Source organism: Diospyros lotus, chromosome 7 (assembly GCF_014633365.1).
Source record: "Diospyros lotus cultivar Yz01 chromosome 7, ASM1463336v1, whole genome shotgun sequence".
In the NCBI taxonomy this organism is placed as follows: Eukaryota; Viridiplantae; Streptophyta; class Magnoliopsida; order Ericales; family Ebenaceae; genus Diospyros; species Diospyros lotus.
The window spans coordinates 26,151,776-26,173,076 of record NC_068344.1 but is presented as its reverse complement, the minus strand read 5'-3'; the positions used below and the strand labels follow the sequence as shown (position 1 = coordinate 26,173,076).

The window sequence follows — 21,301 nt, the reverse complement described above, 5'->3', positions numbered from 1 at the left end:
TATATGTTGTGTAATTTACATACTCACCTCCATATGGTTAGGTATTTGCATCCCAACAATATCCTTGCGGCACATCCAATCACATCCCTAATATGTCCCAATCATCTTAATTACTGACAAAGCACCCAATCATCACCATATGTCACTTGCATGACGCTTATGTGGTTAGGCCTCCATCACTTGATGAAAATGACAGTTTGTGTTGGGTCAAAACAACCTATTAGCCTGTAATGTCTTTTTTTTTTTTTTAAATTCAATTTATAAGTGTAATTTTTACGCAAGATGTTGAAAGTCTAGTTCTCATCCTTTAGTACACTTTTTCTAAGATATCAAATTCATGAAAATTAGATGAATTTACACCAAATGAGAAAAATACTTATAATAAAAATTTGAATCTTAATCTTATTAATACGTTGGGCTCCCAAGGGGTAGAGTGGTGACCAAGATTGATATAGGTATTGTTATATGCGATCTCCGGAAATCAACTGACGGGCTGGGCCCGGCCCAGCAGAACGACCCGAATCATCTAAGGCCCAGCAGAGCAGCCCGAACTCCCCAGAAGCCCGCCAGACCCGAAGACTGAAAGCCATCAGTGCGGAGTCCCATTCCTTCGGGACCAGAAGCCAGATCGCTGATGCGAGCGAGCTCGCTTCGAGCTCGCTCGGACGAACTCCAAACATCACGACCTCAGCTCGCCGAGAGATACGCCCAGATCAGACGGCTGGAAGATCGCGAAATAATCGGAAGCGATAGACACTTACCTATCGGAAGCAATCCGAATCCCTAAAGACAAGGGATCTATCCCTGACAATCCGAAACCAATAAGGAAAGCGCCATCAACGGAATAGACTTCTTCCGTACTTAGGACTAATTCGCATTGTAAGCTACCCTACTCTATATATAGAAGAGGGGATGCCATTGTAAAGGAGGAATGATCAGAAAATACATACTGTTACTCTGCTAGAATAACCAGAGAACGGTCGTGGACTAGGCATCATTCTGGCCGAACCACGTAAAAGTCCTGTGTGTGTTTCTTATCTGCTTCAGTCTTCCATTCCTTGCCTTTTTGTACCCGTTATCGCGTTGTGGGCTCCCGAACTTCGGTTGACCGTTTCCGTACGTCAACATCTTTGGCGCTAGAAGGAGGGCCCGCACTGATCGATAGCAATGGCAAGAGGAAGGAATGCACGAAGCTCTGACGCAATCGCCGATTTGCCTGAAAATCATCACAACCAACCGCACGATGAGCCACTTGTCATGGGATCCGTCGCCCCCGCGACGGAAACCCTGGTTCCACTGGCTACCGGAATCACTACCGGAATGCCCCCACGGGCTCCGGCCCAACCTGTCGCCCCAACCGTCGGGGTAGAGGCGGTTCAGGCCTGGCAGCAGCGTCAGGAGGCTCTGGAGAATACTGTTAGGCAGCTCGCTGATGCGGTCAGGGCCCTAGCCCGAGCCCAGCCGCAAATGGCCCCGAGACAACCAGAGTCGTTGTCACCCCGAAGACCTCGCCACCCGCGAGAGGAAAGACCCCCGCCAAACGAAAGAGAAGCCGATAGAGTTCCTTCGCCAGAAAGGTCAGTAAATTCCTCTAATTCAAGGTCCAAGGATGCGGACCTCCCGTCACGTCGCTCACCGGAGAGAGGAAGCAGGAGATCACAGCTCCAATGGTCTGTGGACCAGGACACCGCCGTTGAGGAGTTGCTCCAAAGGGTGCAGGAACTGGAGGCACGACAAGGAGTTCGTGGCCAAAATAGTGGCTGCGGAGAACGGACGCCATTCACAAAGGAAGTTGAACTCGAAACTCTCCCCAGGAGATTCAAGGTTTCGAGCATACCACAGTACAACGGAGATAGCGACCCCTATGACCACCTGGACGCATTCAATGTCCAGATGGATCTGCAGACCACCAGCTTGCTGGTGAAGTGCCGGGTATTCCCCGCGACCTTGGGCGACATCCCACGCACCTGGCTCAGAAGCCTCCCGTCTCGCAGCATTGGCAGTTGGGAAGAATGCCAGCGGAAGTTCCTCGGGCAGTACAGAGCTCTAAGACGACAGCTCGCCCCTCCGTGCCACCTCGCCACGGTCTTCCAAAGGTCGGGCGAGTCCCTCAAAGATTACATCGCCAAGTTCCGGCGCGAGGTGAGTAACGTCGAAAGTCCCTCGGATGAAAGTATCCTGACGGCCATCTCGGAAGGTCTCAGGAAAGACGGGAAGCTCTACGAGAGCATCTATAAATCCCCCGTTGCGGATCTGGGAGAGTTCTATGAACGAGCTGCAAAGGAGATCCGGTGGGAAGAAGCGTTCGGTTCGAAGAAGCCCGCCGGACATAGAGAGGAAGTCGGAAGCTCTAACCGAGACAGGAAAAGGAACGACGGGGAAAACGGAAAGGACAACCGAGGAGAGTTGACTGCACTCTCACCCTGCAATTAAAACACAAAACAAAACACAATAAAAATTTTATATTTTATTTATTTATTTAGGCGAGAGGTTTATACTCGTCAGTGTACGAGTGCAGTTGTAGTTCAAATTTAAATTTATACTTTCTGGATAAGTCCAGGTCGTCCACTGAGAGATTTATTTATGGCAAAAGAAAAAAAAGAATGTCACACACACGCACACGCATTTAGATGGATTGATAACATGATTTTTTATAATTTTTTTAGATAACAAATACTAGAAAATAAAGCAAGACAGAAGTTGAAATAAATACTAAACGTGAGAATATGAAATTGGAAAGTACTTGAGTTAAGACAATTTCAGTGCCAACCCGTTGATTCCCAAATATTAGCATAAAAGATTAGCAACATTAATTTAATTTCATATATGAGGATTTGTTATTAAATGCAATTAAAGATAATGATAGCTTTAGTTTAAGCAATCCCCATACATGATATGCGGGATTCTAATTTAAAAAACTACCATAAATTTAATTACAATTAATACACAAAACAACTAAATTAATCATCCGGGTTTGGGTATGATAGCGTTTCCAGTTCTAGTAACTCTCATGCGTGACATGAAAGCTCTAAGTTAGGCTTACGCTCCAATCCAAACCTAGTGATTTTTCAATAATCAAAACACACTCATATTGAAGTTTAAACCAATGTTACTCATTTAAAGCGTAGCTTTCTTTGGGAATCATTGGCGTTAGACACTGTCCTTGCCTTAACCCAAGATTAGATTTAGCTACTCATCTCTATTAAATTAATTGACAACAATTTAAATGACATAATTTAAATAACAGAATTTAAATGACAGAAATTAAAATAGAAGAAACTAACCGGCCATTTAGGCGGTAGATAATTAAAATACAAGAATTAAAATTGCAAGAATTTAAAGGCATAAACTAACCGTCCATTTAGGCGGTGAACAATTAAATGACAAGAATTAAAATTGCAAGAATTTAAAGGCATAAACTAACCGTCCATTTAGGCGGTGAATAATAAAGTAATAATAAATGACATAAGAATTTAAAAGAAGAAAGGAAGAAAGGAAGAAAGTAAGATCACAAGAGAAAATACTAAAGAAAATGAGAGAGAACAAAAGCAATTCTCAAAGAGAGAATTCTAAGAAAATAACTAAACTTTGATTCAAGAATAATAATCACACTTACAAATGCAATCAAGTGATCTATTTATAGGCCACAAGATGCAATACAAACCACACAATTTCAATTATTCAACTAGACATAATTATATCTAATGGGCACTCACACACTTAAAGTTAAATGGATTTTAGCTATAATACACACCTAATATTAAATGGATTTTAGCTAAAATACATACCTAATAAAGCATTCATAAAGTTAAATGGATTTTAGCTATAATATCCACCTAATAGTTAAATGGATTTTAGCTAAAAAACACACCTAATAAAGCTCTCACATACAAAATAAAAATAGATTTCTATAAATTGGTTTTTAATCTTCATTAGGATTAAAAATAATCCTTGGGCCTTCTCCAAATAATATTCTCCATGGGTTGCTCAAATTGGGTCTTAATTCTTCATGGGCTTGAATTCTTCATGGACTTGATTTCTTCATGGATTTGATTTCTTCATGGACTTTAATTTTTCATGGGCTTGATTTCTTCATGGGCTTGATTTCTTCATGGATTTGAATTCTTCATGGACTTTAAATCTTCATGGGCTTTAATTCTTCATGCCTAAAAAAAAATAAAAATAATTTAATATTATTAATAAATTATATATTATATATATGTATTACACATGGCACATATATATATATATTATATTATATTATATATATTACATGAATGCATATAATGATATATATGTATTATATATAATTTTATATATTATTATTATTATTATTAAATTTTACTTTAAAATTTCATTTCATTCATTTTTCAATTTAAACTTGCATATAACCATAAAATATATATTAATATCTAATTTAAACTATTTTTAAGATCAAAAGAAGGGTATAATTATAACAAAATTTTTATAAAATTAACCACTAATCATACCCCCCAACTTAAACATTGCTAGTCCCTTAGCAATCAGATTATACACCTGCCAAACTTTATTCACAATAACTGTATGAATGTAAAAATTTCAAATTCGAAACCGAAATGCATAAAATTAAATAAATAATTTAGCATTCTAAATCAGATTTTTGGTTAAAGGTCATACAATCTCAGGAATGGAAATTAGAATAACCAACACACAGACTTACTCCCTCGAAGTTTTGACTTCAAATCTCACTATGGATTTTCTCTCCAATAAAAAGGATTCCTCAAGTGTACACACAAGGGGGTGCACCGTTATAAGAGTAAATGCAGAACAAGTTCAAAACTCGGTGCCATCCCAAATACAAGGAACGTATTTTCATGAAAGAATAAGGAAATTGACATAGCTTCATGATTGGAATAATGCTCTAGATGAGTAACTTCTGAATTTAAACATGATTCCCTACTCCAAACTCGAATTCTGAGATCACATGATTTATAGCATCAAAAGGGACCAGACTGGGTTGTAATGGGGCTATAAGGTTAATACGGGTTGTCAAAGAAAAGGTAGAGTGTGCAAAGGGTGTGTCGGGATTTTTTTTTTTTTTTTACCATTTCTTTTGAAACAGTTATGCTGAATAGTTAAGAGAATTTTCCCCTTTTTTTTTTCACCTTTTTTTTTTTCTTCTTTTTTTCTTTTTTCTTTTCTTTTTTCTTTTTTTTTTCTTTAAATATGAAAATAGATAAACAGACTAATTCTCAAAATCACACCAAACGAGGGTAACGAAAGAAATTATACTACAAATGGCTCAAATGGGATAGCAAAGGAGGTTAATTTAAAGAAAGAAAAAGGTTTAATAAGCTCAAAATGAAATAAATTGATCCCTCTATCATGCTTCTACAAAATGATGATACTCAGTCATCTAATTCAGAGTTTGAAACCAGTCAAACTTATCCGCTATCATACTAGACATTCAAAGCAAATTGATGTTTTGAAACCATTGAAAAGATAAGATAAACAATAAAACATATTTAGAGTAAGTGTTATTTCACTCAGAATTAACGGTTATTAGGCTCAAACACTCACTTGGGTAATTGTCTCCACTTCTGTTGAGAGATCATACAGTGTACTAATCAGCTAATTACTGTTACCTTTGACTTTATGACCGATAATCAATTTTTAAATTTTGAATCCTCGATGAATGTAAATTACTTATTCTCATGCATAAACGTTTTCAAATGAGAAATCAATGCATTCATGTTTCGTATTGTAAACTTAACCGGCTATCAGTGCATAACTTTAAAACTTTAGGAATAGCATTATTTAAAACACATAATAATTTTTTTTTTTTTTATAAGAGTAGATAAAGACAATCAATTCCCACAAGACTACAAACTAGTAATTACAAAGTCACAGTTAAATATAAATCAGATGATTCATGACTAGACCTTACACCCCCCAACTTGAATTGCAGTAATAAATCAGGGTTGTTAGGAATACCTGTAACTCCACAAGTCCATAGATTTGCTGTGAACTGCTAAAACTTAAACAACAAATGAGCACACCATATATATATATTTATATTTTCACACCAAAATAAAAATTTCATGCAAGTCATAAGATAAGCAAAATGCGTCTCAAGAGTACAAAAAGTACTCCTTACTCAGCCATCTTATCAAAGACTTTGCTAACAACATTCCACAGTTTTGTTTTGTTTTGTTTTTTTTTTTTATTTTTTTTTTTTTAAAGAACACAACCAAGAAAAATTATGCGAGTTGTACAATAACTAGATGCGTCTCAAGAGTACAAAAAGTACTCCTTACTCAGCCATCTTATTAAAGAGCATTTCTCACAGTGATAAATCTAAATTAATCGGACCCCTTTGGCGCTTGTTACTAATTGCCTTAGACCAGTCTATCCGAGGCTCATGAGGATCGTACTGTGGAACATAAGCATGTAATTTCTCTAACAGCTTATCAATGGTGGATGCAGAAATGAGAATCTTTCTTGCTGAACGAGAAATGAACTGTTGGTCCACAGCCTGATCAAGAAAAGAGAGTAACCCATCGAAAAAATGGTTAACATTTAAAAGTCCAATGGGTTTGGTATGGAGATTACTCTTGGCCCAGGAGATTATACAAAAGATTTCTTCAAGTGTTCCAAAACCTCCTGGTAAAGCAATGAAGGCATCTGACTGATAAATCTTACAAGCCATGCACTCAGACATAGAAGTCGTTTCTATAAGTTGACCGCGTGTAATCCCGGAAATATGTGGTTCAGCTAAAGGGATTGGCATTATACCTACCACAGATGAATTTCCAAGATGTACAGCTTGTGAAACATAACCATTCAATCCACGACTTCCCCCTCCATATACCAAATTAATTTTTTTCTCTCCTAATTTTTTACCAAGTTCGTTCGCTGCAAGTGCGTAACAAATATCACTCCCAAGTTGAGAGCCACAAAGTACACATATGGTTTTAATTTGACGAACGAACTACCCTTCCATGTTTGTTTCTTTTGTATGTCCTGAAAAGAAGTTTGGAGATCAAAAGTAGCTATACAACAATTCAACAAGAAATAAATACAAACAAAAATCTTGCGTATATATAAGTAGTTGTGATTGTGGCTCACATCTTCCTCTGGTTTTACGTCCAGAAACGGCTTAAACACTTTCTATGAAGTGGGGATAAGCTTCCCATCCAATTTTCTTATAGATTGGCAAACATGGTCGTTTTTAGTCAGATTCCCAAGACTATAGCGTTGGTGGTCACTTCTGAACTGGGTCCATAAAGCAAGAAGTTCTCTTTGCACTATTCCACACGGATGCGTCTCAAGAGTCAATCGGATATCATCCAGAGACTCCTTACTCAGTCCATCCTTTATGAAACTAATTTTATCTTCTCGATTTATGGACGTAAACCCCACAGATTTGCATCGTGTGTTACAGGTCCATCGAGCACATTTGTAACAACCATTCACTCTTTTCGCTCTTCTTTTCTTCGCAAAACTACTCTTCCCTAAGCCTGGAAAATGCTTAAAACTAGGTGAAGTTTCACCAGCTAATCGAACTTTTGCTTCGATCAGCCAACGAATATCTTCAGGGATGTTATTAAGCATCAACAACCTAAGTCTTTCACACCTAGCAACATAAATTTTTTTCAAATCATTCTGCGGGAGAGATGGATAGTACTTGTGAATTTTTGAGAGATAAAGATCCATTTTTTTTTTTAACTATACTAAGAAGAAAGTAAAGAACTATAAACTTTACAAAAGGGATGAGAGTACCTGATCGGAGAATAACACAAAGGAGAGAAGACTGAGCTCAAGAAGGGTGGCTTGCCTTATACAGATATGGAGTCTCTTATAGAGCAATGACCATCACTATTTTACACTCGGCTCGAGGCATGCCATAATTACAGGGTCAGGCTTGGCGTCTCTTTTTCAACGCTTGGTGCCTCATTTTTCAACATTTGGCAGTGTGCCTTATCCTTTATAGGGCAGTGTGATTGCACTGCCCAAGAAAAGATAGCTACCACCAGCGTCAATTCTGTCTCTCAATTCAAATTTTTTTTTTTTATATATTATTATTTTATTGTTTTTTTTTTAATTTTTTTATTCTTATTCTTATTATTATTATTAATTTTTTTTATTTTTTTTATTTTTTTTATTTTTTGCACAATGGATCAGTTTCAAACACCAATAAAATCAAGTACACCTTACCCCCCAACTTAAATTGCGCATTGTCCTCAATCGACAATAAAAGGATAGAAGATAGGCATACCTGGTGGTCTTCAATGCATGAACTTGTATGCAAAAAAATTTTATTTAGACTGCACACAGAGAAACACTCTTTGAATCAAAGTTAATTAAGTAATGCAGAAAATGAACAACTTATATATATAATTCTTTATTATTTTATTTTATTTTATTTTTTTCCTTTTTTTATTTATTTTTTTTATTATTTTTTTTAATTTTTTTTTTCAGATCTATAAACATCCATTTAACCTAAATGGAAAGGTGGTCTTTTAACGTCAGATTCCCAGACGATAGGAAACTTTCCCTACTCATCAGATGATGATGGATCATCTAAATCCACAACTCCTTCATTCTCCTCAACACTACCCTGGTATGGTTTCAACCTATGACCATTGACTGTTAGAAGCTGTCCTGACTCCAGATTTTCTATCTCAAATGCCCCATATCCTGAGATGGACTTGATTACAAAGGGGCCGACCCATCGAGACTTCAATTTTCCTGGGAATAGATGCAATCGAGAATCATACAAGAGTACCCGTTGCCCTACCTGAAAGCTTTTCCGAATGATGTGCGGATCATGTAACTCTTTCATGCGAACCTTGGCCAATCTTGCATTTTCAAATGCTTCATTCCGAATTTCCTCAAGTTCATTCAATTGGAGCTTCCTGGATAAGCCTGCTTCAGTTAGACTCTTGTTGATCTTATGAATTGCCCAATATGCTTTATGCTCAATTTCCACCGGCAGATGACAAGATTTACCGTATACTAGCCTATAGGGAGACATTCCCAAAATTGTTTTGTAAGCTGTCCTGTACGCCCAAAGAGCGTCTACTAGTCTTAAGGACCAATCCTTACGATTAGCAGCAACAGTCTTTTCCAATATGCGCTTAATCTCCCTATTGGCTAGCTCGGCTTGACCATTGGTTTGGGGATGGTATGGTGTTGCAACCTTATGCAGTACACCATATTTCTTCATTAATCCTGCCACAACTTTATTACAAAAATGGGAACCCCCATCACTGATGATTGCTCGTGGCATCCCAAATCGACTGAATATGTTTTCTTTCAAAAATTTCACGACAGTCCTATGGTCATTTGTTCTGGCCGGGATTGCTTCTACCCATTTGGACACATAGTCAACAGCAAGTAAGATATATTCATGACCAAATGAATTGACAAATGGGCCCATAAAATCCATACCCCAACAGTCAAAAACTTCTAACACTTGGATCGGATGTAATGGCATCATGTTTCTCCTTGACAGACTTCCTAACCTTTGACATCGATCGCAATTTGAACAGAACTTGTACACATCCTTGAACAGTGTCGGCCAATAAAATCCACTCTGAAAAATTTTTGCAACTGTTTTCTTGACAGAAAAATGGCCTCCACATGCAAGAGTATGACTGAAATTGATGACACTTTGTTGCTCATGATCGGGTATGCATCTACGGATGATTTGGTCAGGACAATACTTGAAGAGGTAGGGCTCATCCCAAAAGAAGGTTCTGACTTTTCTGAAGAATTTATGCCTATCTTGCTTACTCCAATGGTCTGGGATCAGACCAGTTGCCAGGTAGTTCGCAATGTCGGCATACCAAGGGACAACAGATGATGCACGAATAACATTTACTTTAAACAGTTGCTCATCAGGGAAATTGTCATGAATTGGTTCATCAAATTGTGTGAGATCTTGACTTGGAATCCTTGACAAATGGTCAGCCACCACATTTTCTACTCCCTTCTTGTCTCTGATTTCAATGTTGAACTCTTGCAGGAGTAAGATCCATCGGAGCAGACGGGGTTTTGCATCTTGCTTTGTGAACAAATACTTCAGAGCAGCGTGATCAGTAAAAATGATCACTAGTGACCCTACGAGGTAAGATCGAAACTTGTCCAGGGCAAAGACAACTGCTAGTAACTCTTTCTCTGTAGTGGTGTAATTCTTTTGTGCCTCATTAAGAGTTTTGCTAGCATAATATATCACATGAGGTTTCTTATCCTTCCTCTGCCCTAACACAGCTCCTACCGCATAATCACTAGCATCGCACATAAGTTCAAACGGGAGGGACCAATCAGGGGACTGAATGATAGGTGCTGAAATGAGTGCATCTTTCAATTTATCAAAAGCATTTTGACAGGCAGGACTCCATTCAAACGGAACATCTTGAGACAACAAATGGCACAAGGGTCTTGTTATAGTGCTAAAGGAAGCAATGAATCTCCTATAAAACCCTGCATGTCCCAAAAAACTTCTGATGTCTTTCACATTCCTAGGGATGGGGAGTTTTTGAATTGTTTCAATTTTTGATCTGTCTACCTCCATCCCCCTAGATGAAACGATGTGCCCCAAGACTATGCCCTGTTTCACCATGAAGTGACATTTTTCCCAATTGAGTATCAGATTTGTTTCCTCACATCTTGCTAAAACCTTTTTCAGATTCTCCAAACAGGCCTCAAAGTTACTTCCATAAACAGAAAAGTCATCCATAAACACTTCAACAATTTGCTCAACCATTTCACTGAAAATGCTCATCATACACCTTTGAAAGGTGGCTGGAGCATTGCATAACCCAAATGGCATGCGCCTGTATGCAAATGTCCCAAATGGACATGTGAAAGTTGTCTTCTCTTGATCTTCTAGTGCAATTTCTATCTGATTGTACCCTGAGTAGCCATCTAAGAAACAATAGTAGGCTTGGCCTGCTATTCTCTCCAGAACTTGATCCAAGAAAGGCAAAGGAAAATGATCTTTCCTTGTCACAGAATTGAGCTTTCTATAATCAATGCACATACGCCATCCTGTCTGGATGCGCGTGGGAATCAGTTCATTGTTCTCATTTTTTACAACAGTGACTCCAGACTTTTTGGGTACTACCTGTGTTGGACTTACCCACTTAGAATCAGAGATTGGGTAAATTATTTCAGCATCCAATAGCTTAAGCACTTCTTTTCTGACAACTTCTTTCATGTTGGGATTTAATCTCCTTTGCATTTGCCTAACTGGTTTTGCTCCTTCTTCCAAGAATATCTTATGAGTACATATCAAAGGGCTAATACCTTGCAAATCTGAAATGGTCCATCCTAATGACTTCCTGTGTGCTTTTAGAACTTCTATCAATTGTTGCTCTTGCTGAGGTGTCAAACTTGAAGAGATCACCACTGGGAATGCTTCCCCTTCTCCTAGAAAGACATACTTCAAATCACTGGGCAATGGCTTTCTCTCAGGTGTGGACTGATGGCTATCAGGAGCCATGAGCTTACTGTCCAAGTTTCTTAATGGCTCTAAACCAGGCATCCATGTAGGCTTCTCACTTTCTTTGCTTATGACTTCCACTTCTTTTATTTCTTCAAGATCTTGATTTCCTTCTTTGGGTCTTCTCATGAACTCTTCAAAACAGTCATTGGTCAGTGTTTGGATCAAGTCTACCTCCTCCACTTCACTCTCAGTGTCCTGATGTTTGGCTACCCTAAAGATATTCATTTCTACAGTCATGTTCCCAAAAGATAGCTTTAACACACCATTCCTACAGTTGATGATGGCATTTGATGTGGCAAGGAATGGTCGACCTAAGATGACTGGCACAGGAGGTTGAGGCCCCTGATGCGGCTGGGTGTCCAAAACGATGAAGTCCACTGGAAAGTAGAACTTATCGATTTGTACCAGAACATCCTCCACAATTCCTCGTGGAACTTTGACTGATCGATCAGCCAGCTGAAGGGTCACTCTAGTGGGTTTAAGCTCACCTAATCCCAACTGTTGATACACACTATATGGCAACAAATTGACACTAGCTCCTAAATCCAAGAGTGCCCGATCAACCTTTTGACTTCCTATGATGCATGTAATGGTTGGACAGCCTGGATCTTTGTATTTGGGAGGAGTTTTCAATTGGAGAATGGCGCTGACTTGTTCAGTCAAGAATGCCTTTTCATGCACATTTGTTTTCCTTTTGACAGTGCACAGATCTTTCAAAAACTTTGCATATGAAGGTGTTTGTTTGATTGCATCCAACAGCGGGATGTTGATTCTCACTTGCTTAAACACTTCATATATATCTGCATTTTGTTGCTCTTTTTTCAAATGATTCAACCTTTGTGGAAAAGGTGGTTTGGGCCTGTATTGAATTTCTTTCTCATCTTCTTTTTGTTTTTCATTTTTTTCATTTTTTTCATTTTTCTCATTTTTCTCATTTTTTTCATTTTTTTCCACGGTGGATTCATGATCTTTTGGTTCTTTTTCTTCATCAACATGTTGGTTTATCCTAGGATCAGTTGGTTTCTCAATTATTCTTCCACTTCTTAGGGCAGTCACTGCTTGCACTTGTTCATGAGTGTTGGTTTCACTATTTGAAGCTTCTACCTGGTTGGTTTGCCTAATTGGGTTAGGATTAGTTTGGAATGGAAACCTTCCGGGTTCTCTCACACTCAATGTTTGTGTTATCTTGGTCAACTGGCTCCTAATGTCTTCTATGGCTCTATTTGTTTGGTCTTGATTTTTGACAAGCTGAGCAACCTGATTGTTGATACCTGTTTGACTTTGGATGAACTGGTGCAAGGTATCTTCCAAAGATCTCCTATGAGGAGGTTGGTAAGTATTGGATGAAGAACCTTGATTTTGTTGAAAGGTGTGTTGTTGTGTAGGGAAGGGAGGTTGAGAATGATTTCCAGAATCATTTCTCCAAGAAAAATTGGGGTGATTTCTATTATTGGGATGGTATGAATTGTAGTTCTGATTATTCCCATAATAGGCTCCACTCTGATTTTGATTTTGTCTCCCCTCAAAGTTGTGTGAATGATTGTTATTAGTCTGCCCATACAATACCTCCTTAAAAGCAGGTAGGGTAGGACATTCTTCAGTTGAATGATCTGTTGCATCACACACAGCACACTTTACTTCCACTTGATTAACAGATTGCACCTTTTTGGGTTGCATGTTTTCAACTTTCTTTGTTAAAGCAGTTAATCTTGCATTTAAATCGTCACTCTCACTCAGTTGGTATCTCCCTCTAGGTTGTGGATTTTCTCTTGAATCAAGAGCAGATGTTGGACCAACTTCCCAGTTCCTTGTATTCTCAGCCAATGTGTCAAAGAAGTGGAAAGCTTCTTCTGGAGTCTTCTCATAGAATTCTCCATTGCACATTGTAGAAACTAGCATTTTCAATTGGGGAGTGAGTGAATCATGAAAGAAACTAACCACTCTCCATTGCTCAAAAGCATGGTGCGGACAAGTGTGAAGAAGGTCTTTAAACCTTTCCCACGCTTGAGCAAAATTCTCATTTGGTTTACAGGCAAAGTTCATGATTTGTCTTTGAAGAGTAGCAGTTCTGTTGGCAGGGAAGTATTTTTTTAAGAAAGTTGTTTGCATTTCTCTCCAAGTTCCTATAGATCTAGGTGGGAGAGTGCTTAACCATATTTTTGCCTTATCTTTCAGTGAGAATGGAAAGAGTTTTAATCTTATGACATCCTCATTTGCTGTATGGTCCATGCAAGTGCTACATACTTCCTCAAATTCTTTCATATGAGTATATGGATTTTCAGAATCCATGCCATGAAAAGTTGGTAACAATTGGATTGTGCCAGGTTTGAAGTTAAACCTATGATGGTTGATGGGAAGAATAATGCATGAGGGGGTTGTCTGCCTAGGAGGATGAAGATACTCCCTAAGGGGTCTGATCATCTCCTGATCAATGGGATCAGGGTCACCGTGGTCACTACCACGTGCAGACATGTTCTGTGGAAGTGGCATGTTCTCATTATGTTGAGACATGAGTGACTGATTTTCTACAGTTTTACCTGACCTAAGTATCATACACTATGCACAAATAAAAAAAAAGTAAAAAGAAACAGAGTTACCGAATTTATCAGGAGATGCTTATTCTTATATTTTTTTTTCCTTTTTGTTTTTGCCTCAATCTCCCCGGCAACGGTGCCAAAATTTGACTGCACTCTCACCCTGCAATTAAAACACAAAACAAAACACAATAAAAATTTTATATTTTATTTATTTATTTAGGCGAGAGGTTTATACTCGTCAGTGTACGAGTGCAGTTGTAGTTCAAATTTAAATTTATACTTTCTGGATAAGTCCAGGTCGTCCACTGAGAGATTTATTTATGGCAAAAGAAAAAAAAGAATGTCACACACACGCACACGCATTTAGATGGATTGATAACATGATTTTTTATAATTTTTTTAGATAACAAATACTAGAAAATAAAGCAAGACAGAAGTTGAAATAAATACTAAACGTGAGAATATGAAATTGGAAAGTACTTGAGTTAAGACAATTTCAGTGCCAACCCGTTGATTCCCAAATATTAGCATAAAAGATTAGCAACATTAATTTAATTTCATATATGAGGATTTGTTATTAAATGCAATTAAAGATAATGATAGCTTTAGTTTAAGCAATCCCCATACATGATATGCGGGATTCTAATTTAAAAAACTACCATAAATTTAATTACAATTAATACACAAAACAACTAAATTAATCATCCGGGTTTGGGTATGATAGCGTTTCCAGTTCTAGTAACTCTCATGCGTGACATGAAAGCTCTAAGTTAGGCTTACGCTCCAATCCAAACCTAGTGATTTTTCAATAATCAAAACACACTCATATTGAAGTTTAAACCAATGTTACTCATTTAAAGCGTAGCTTTCTTTGGGAATCATTGGCGTTAGACACTGTCCTTGCCTTAACCCAAGATTAGATTTAGCTACTCATCTCTATTAAATTAATTGACAACAATTTAAATGACATAATTTAAATAACAGAATTTAAATGACAGGAATTAAAATAGAAGAAACTAACCGGCCATTTAGGCGGTAGATAATTAAAATACAAGAATTAAAATTGCAAGAATTTAAAGGCATAAACTAACCGTCCATTTAGGCGGTGAACAATTAAATGACAAGAATTAAAATTGCAAGAATTTAAAGGCATAAACTAACCGTCCATTTAGGCGTTGAATAATAAAGTAATAATAAATGACATAAGAATTTAAAAGAAGAAAGGAAGAAAGGAAGAAAGTAAGATCACAAGAGAAAATACTAAAGAAAATGAGAGAGAACAAAAGCAATTCTCAAAGAGAGAATTCTAAGAAAATAACTAAACTTTGATTCAAGAATAATAATCACACTTACAAATGCAATCAAGTGATCTATTTATAGGCCACAAGATGCAATACAAACCACACAATTTCAATTATTCAACTAGACATAATTATATCTAATGGGCACTCACACACTTAAAGTTAAATGGATTTTAGCTATAATACACACCTAATATTAAATGGATTTTAGCTAAAATACATACCTAATAAAGCATTCATAAAGTTAAATGGATTTTAGCTATAATATCCACCTAATAGTTAAATGGATTTTAGCTAAAAAACACACCTAATAAAGCTCTCACATACAAAATAAAAATAGATTTCTATAAATTGGTTTTTAATCTTCATTAGGATTAAAAATAATCCTTGGGCCTTCTCCAAATAATATTCTCCATGGGTTGCTCAAATTGGGTCTTAATTCTTCATGGGTTTGAATTCTTCATGGACTTGATTTCTTCATGGATTTGATTTCTTCATGGACTTTAATTTTTCATGGGCTTGATTTCTTCATGGGCTTGATTTCTTCATGGATTTGAATTCTTCATGGACTTTAAATCTTCATGGGCTTTAATTCTTCATGCCTAAAAAAAAATAAAAATAATTTAATATTATTAATAAATTATATATTATATATATGTATTACACATGGCACATATATATATATATTATATTATATTATATATATTACATGAATGCATATAATGATATATATGTATTATATATAATTTTATATATTATTATTATTATTATTAAATTTTACTTTAAAATTTCATTTCATTCATTTTTCAATTTAAACTTGCATATAACCATAAAATATATATTAATATCTAATTTAAACTATTTTTAAGATCAAAAGAAGGGTATAATTATAACAAAATTTTTATAAAATTAACCACTAATCAAGAGCGGTCTAACAATCTGGTAGCCAAGCGAGCTCGGCGGAAAGAACAAGAGGACCGACCTCCGAGACAAGGCCGTTTCAACAACTATACGGCCCTATCAGATTCTCAAGAAAGGATCTTCGCAATGGAAAGGAGAAGAGAGGATTTCAGGAGGCCAAACCCGATAAAAACTCCCAACAAGTTCAGAAATAGGGAGAAGTTCTGTGCGTATCACGACGATGTGGGGCACGACACCTCTGAATGTTACGCTTTGAAGGATGCAATTGAAGAACTGATTCGAAGGGGCCGGCTGCGAGACTATGTGGTGCGACCTGCAAATCAGCCACCACAGCAGGCGAATCAACAACGACCGCCCCCCGAGGATGAGCGCGCACCAGCAGTTCAGACAATCTATACGATCCACGGCGGTCCTCACCTCGCAGGCACATCGAACAGGTCGCACGAAAGGTACGTACGCGAGGCTAATCATGTCCTAGTGGCAAGATCTAGCGAGCAGTTGGGATCATCAAAGCGAGCCAGGATGGCAGTGAAAGAAATCACTTTCTCCGAGGAGGACGCCAGGGACATACACTGGCCGCACAATGACGCCCTCGTCATTCTCGCTCACATCGGTAACATGGAGGTGCGAAGAATAATGGTGGACACCTGCAGCTCGGTGAACGTGATGTATAGGGCCTGTTTCGACCAGATGGGACTCGGGCCCGAACAGTTGGGCCCATCCCCAGAGCCACTTTTCGGGTTCACGGGAGATGCAGTCGTCCCCATGGGACGAGTTAAGCTCCCATTCACAATTGGGGGCGAAGGTCGCGAAGCCACAGCGCTTGCGGAGTTTCTGATCATTGACTGCCCCTCAGCATACAACGTCGTGCTCGGGAGGCCGGTGATGAACGAGTTGGATATGGTCACCTCGACCAGAACGCTGACCGTCAAGTTTCCAACCACCAACGGAACTGGATGCGTGCGGGGAGAGTAGCACCTCGCAAGACGTTGCTACGAGGACGCGGTCAAGATGGGGACCAGAGGAAAGAAAGTAAATGTGGTTACAGAGGGAGCGCAGCGACCTTCAAGTCGGAGCGGGGTGAGTTATGACCTGGATCCCAGAGAAGTGGATTGCGACAAAACCACCGGCCCGGTGGAAGAACTCGAAGAGATCCCGATCAGCGAGGTGGACGCTGAAATATGCCTGAAGCTCGGGAAGAATCTGGCCCCCGAGGTAAAATGCCAACTTATTGAATTCCTTAAGACTAACCTGGATGTGTTTGCGTGGAATCACGAAGACATGGTGGGGATAGCACCGGAGGTCATGTCGCACAGACTCAACATAAACCCCAACTGCAAGCCGGTGCGCCAGAAGAGGAGACCAATGACTCCAGAACGCTACACCGCCCTTAAAGAGGAGGTGGATAAGCTCCTGGCGAATGGGTTTATCAGAGAGGCTCACTACCCAGTCTGGGTAGCCAACCCAGTGCTGGTAAAAAAGAAGAACGGGAAGTGGAGGACCTGCGTCGACTTCACTAACTTAAATAAAGCCTGCCCGAAGGACAGTTTCCCCCTCCCAAGAATTGACCAGCTCGTGGATGCAACAGCGGGACATCAGCTCCTCAGTTTCATGGACGCCTACTCGGGATACAACCAGATCCCCATGAATCCTAACGAGGAGGAACACACGTCGTTTATCACCGATCGCGGGCTATACTATTATAAGGTCATGCCGTTCGGGTTGAAGAATGCTGGAGCGACCTACCAGAGACTTGTGAACATGATGTTCGAAGCACAGATTGGGAAAACAATGGAGGTATACGTTGACGATATGCTGGTTAAGTCTGAGCAGGTCGCAGATCATGTTCGTAATTTGGGAGAAACATTTAAGATCCTCAGGAGCTACAATATGAAGCTGAACCCACTAAAATGTGCATTTGGGGTGGCTTCCGGGAGGTTCTTGGGATTCATGGTCAACAGCAGAGGTATCGAGGCCAATCCAGAAAAAATAAAGGCCCTTTTGGATATGAGGTCGCCTGTAAGAATGAAGGACGTACAGAGCCTAACCGGCCAGGTCGCTGCACTAAGCCGATTTATCTCCAAGGCAACCGACAAGTGCATCCCTTTCTTCAATACGTTGTGAAAAGCCCAAGGTTTCAGTTGGAGTGAGGAGTGCGAGCTCGCCTTCTAGCAGCTGAAGGAGTATATGGGGCAAGCTCCGCTGCTTTCAAAACCCCGAGATGGGGAAAAACTGGTGATCTACCTAGGAGTGTCGGCGCATGCTCTCAGCGCAGCCTTGGTTCGGGAGGAAGAAGGGGTGCAATACCGCGTTTATTATATTAGCAAGAGGTTGGTGGACGCAGAAATGAGGTACACATCGATGGAGAAGCTCGCATACTGCTTGGTCTTAGCATCGAGGAAATTACGTCCATATTTCCAGGCCCATCAGATCGATGTTCTAACTAAGTACCCCTTGAGGCAGATTTTGCAGAAGCCAGATACATCGGGCCGCCTGCTGAAATGGGCAATTGAGCTCTCTCAGTTCGACTTGGAATACAAACCAAGAGTGGCAATTAAGGGGCAGGCACTGGCGAATTTTATCGCTGAATTCACTGAAACGACCCGAGTAGAAGAAGAGACCTCGGAAGGACCGTCCTGGGAGTTGTACGTTGACGGGTCGTCGAGCGAGCAAGGAGCTGGGGCAGGAGTTATGCTAATAAGCCCGGAGGGCCACAGAATACTATGCGCCCTGCGATTCGGTTTTTGAGCTACCAATAACGAGGCCGAGTACGAGGCGCTGCTCGCAGGGCTGCGCTTGGCAAAGGAGGTGCGAGCTGAAGCACTGATAATTTTCAGAGATTCCCAGCTCGTTGTCAACCAAATACGCGGGGAATATCAGGCGAAGGGGGTGAAGATGGCAGCATACCTGCTCAAAGTACGCGAACTTCTAGTTCCCTTCCAACGGTTCGAAGTACGCCAAATTCCACGCTCTCAGAATTCCCATGCAGATGCACTGGCTCGGCTAGCTACTGCGCGAGACACAGAGTTTCTAGGGGCTATACCGGTGGAGTTTTTAGCCGCCCCTAGCATGGAGCAACCGGTCGAGACGATGATGGTTCACGCATCCCAGGGCTCATGGATGAGCCCCATTCTGGAGTACCTACGGGAAGGAAAGCTACCGACAGATAAACTGGAAGCGCGCAGACTGCGAGCTCGAGCCGTTCGCTACTGTATCTACGATGAGGTGTTGTATAAACGAGGATTCACAGCTCCATTGTTAAGATGTATTGAGGGCTCTGACTGTCAGACCGTGCTGGAGGAAATACATGCTGGGCACTGCGGCAACCACGCCGGGGCTCTGTCACTAGCCCAGAAGGCCCTTCGGCAGGGATTCTATTGGCCTATGATGAAACAAGACGCGATCAACTTGGTGAAAAAGTGTGACAAGTGCCAACGGTTCGCTAATGTCCCGCGGGCTCCACCGGCCTACCTTCAACAGATGAACAGCTCGTGGCCGTTTGCTGTCTGGGGTATGGACCTGATTGGGCCGCTCCCAACAGCTCGTGGCAATTGCAAGCATGCCATCGTGGCAGTTGATTACTTCACCAAATGGGCCGAAGCGAAAGAGCTCGCTGAAATCTCCAGCTCCAAGGTACAAAAATTTGTCTGGAATAATATCATTTGCAGGTTTAGGGTCCCATAGCAGATAGTCATAGACAACGGAACTCAATTCACCAGCGAGCAATTCATCCAATTCTGCGAGTCATTGGGAATCCAAAAGAGCTTCACGGCCGTAGACCACCCCCAGGCCAATGGGCAGGTCGAAGCAGTCAACAAGATAATCAAGCACGCCCTGAAGACGAAGCTGGAAGACAGGAAGGGCGCTTGGGCGGACGAACTACAAACGGTGCTTTGGGCGTATCGGACGACAGCTCGAACTAGCTGAACACAAGGTGACCAGTCAGCGAAGAGCCACCTTTAACCCGGAGGGAAATGACGAACTCCTAGCCGCGAATCTAGATCTACTTGAGGAGGCTAGAGACACAGCTCGCCTACGGATCGCCATCTACCAGCAAAGGGTAGCGCGTTACTACAACAGAAAAGTTCGGGTTAGACGGTACAAGCTCGGAGACCGCGTGCTACGCCTAGTACTCATCGGCGCTCGAAAAGCCAGTGATGGCACGCTAGGCCCGAACTGGGAAGGACCTTTTGTTATCCACAAGGACTTGGGAAACGGGGCATACCATCTGGCCAACGTGGATGGAGTCGTCCTCCCGCGAGCCTGGAACGCGGAGCACCTCCGCCCCTACCATCAGTAAAAGTGTTTCTATTCTTATGTTTCATGTTAAAATTTTGTAAGCTCGATTGAGATTAATAAGTTTCTGGCTGATCAATTTTGTCGAACCTTGTTACCTGTCCTCCACTACAGCACTTTAACATTTTTTTGGGAGGGGTAAAAAACCATGGTTTGTGAGCTGGGGCCCATTCATCTTAGTCGACGGGCTATGGTTTGTGGCTTATCTGAGCATTCCTCTTGGTCCTCCCCCAGGTCGTGGTTCGCTAGCTGAGGCCCATTCATCTTGACCCAATGTCACGGTTTGGTGCCTACCTAGGCAACCACTTCCACCTCGGGCAAAGGGATCACTAACTGAGACCCCCTTTCATTTTGAATAAAAATCATGGTCTACGGTCTACCTGGGTGTCCCCTCCCAAGCCAACTACAAGCAGCGCCATGGTATGTTAGCTGAGGTCGCTATGCGACCTACCTGGACATATATCTTGGCCGGATTCTCAATTTCTACGCGAATTTACGGAAGTGCCCTAGTATGTTAGCTGAGGTCGCTATGCGACCTACCTGGACATATATCTTGGCAAGATCTTCAATTTAACGCGAAACTATTCCCCTATATACTATGCAGAAAATTAGCTGAAGACATTCCGCGACCTTTCCGGACATTCATCTTGATTAAATTCTGGGCAGAGACGATAACCGATTTGGTTATTCTTATTATCCTGGCTTGGGAAGCAGCTATACGCAACAAACGCGACCTACGAGCTACTGATCTCTCG

The 21,301-nt window shown here is 40.4% G+C and overlaps 1 protein-coding gene across 1 annotated transcript; it reads left to right on the top strand.

The window, feature by feature from the left end:
- The first annotated feature begins 1,167 nt into the window (after positions 1-1,167).
- LOC127805638 (uncharacterized) lies at positions 1,168-17,225 on the top strand. Its single transcript, XM_052342389.1, has 2 exons — positions 1,168-2,425; positions 16,276-17,225. The coding sequence occupies exons 1-2, from the start codon at positions 1,168-1,170 to the stop codon at positions 17,223-17,225; spliced, it is 2,208 nt and encodes a 735-aa protein (XP_052198349.1).
- The last annotated feature ends 4,076 nt before the right edge of the window (positions 17,226-21,301 follow it).

Excerpts from the sequence above, each read along its gene's own strand:
- LOC127805638 (XM_052342389.1), top strand. The coding sequence starts at position 1,168 with ATGGCAAGAGGAAGGAATGCACGAAGCTCTGACGCAATCGCCGATTTG. Across the intron at positions 2,426-16,275 it reads GTTGACTGCACTCTCACCCT|CCAAGCGAGCTCGGCGGAAA; the intron begins GCAATTAAAACA and ends ACAATCTGGTAG.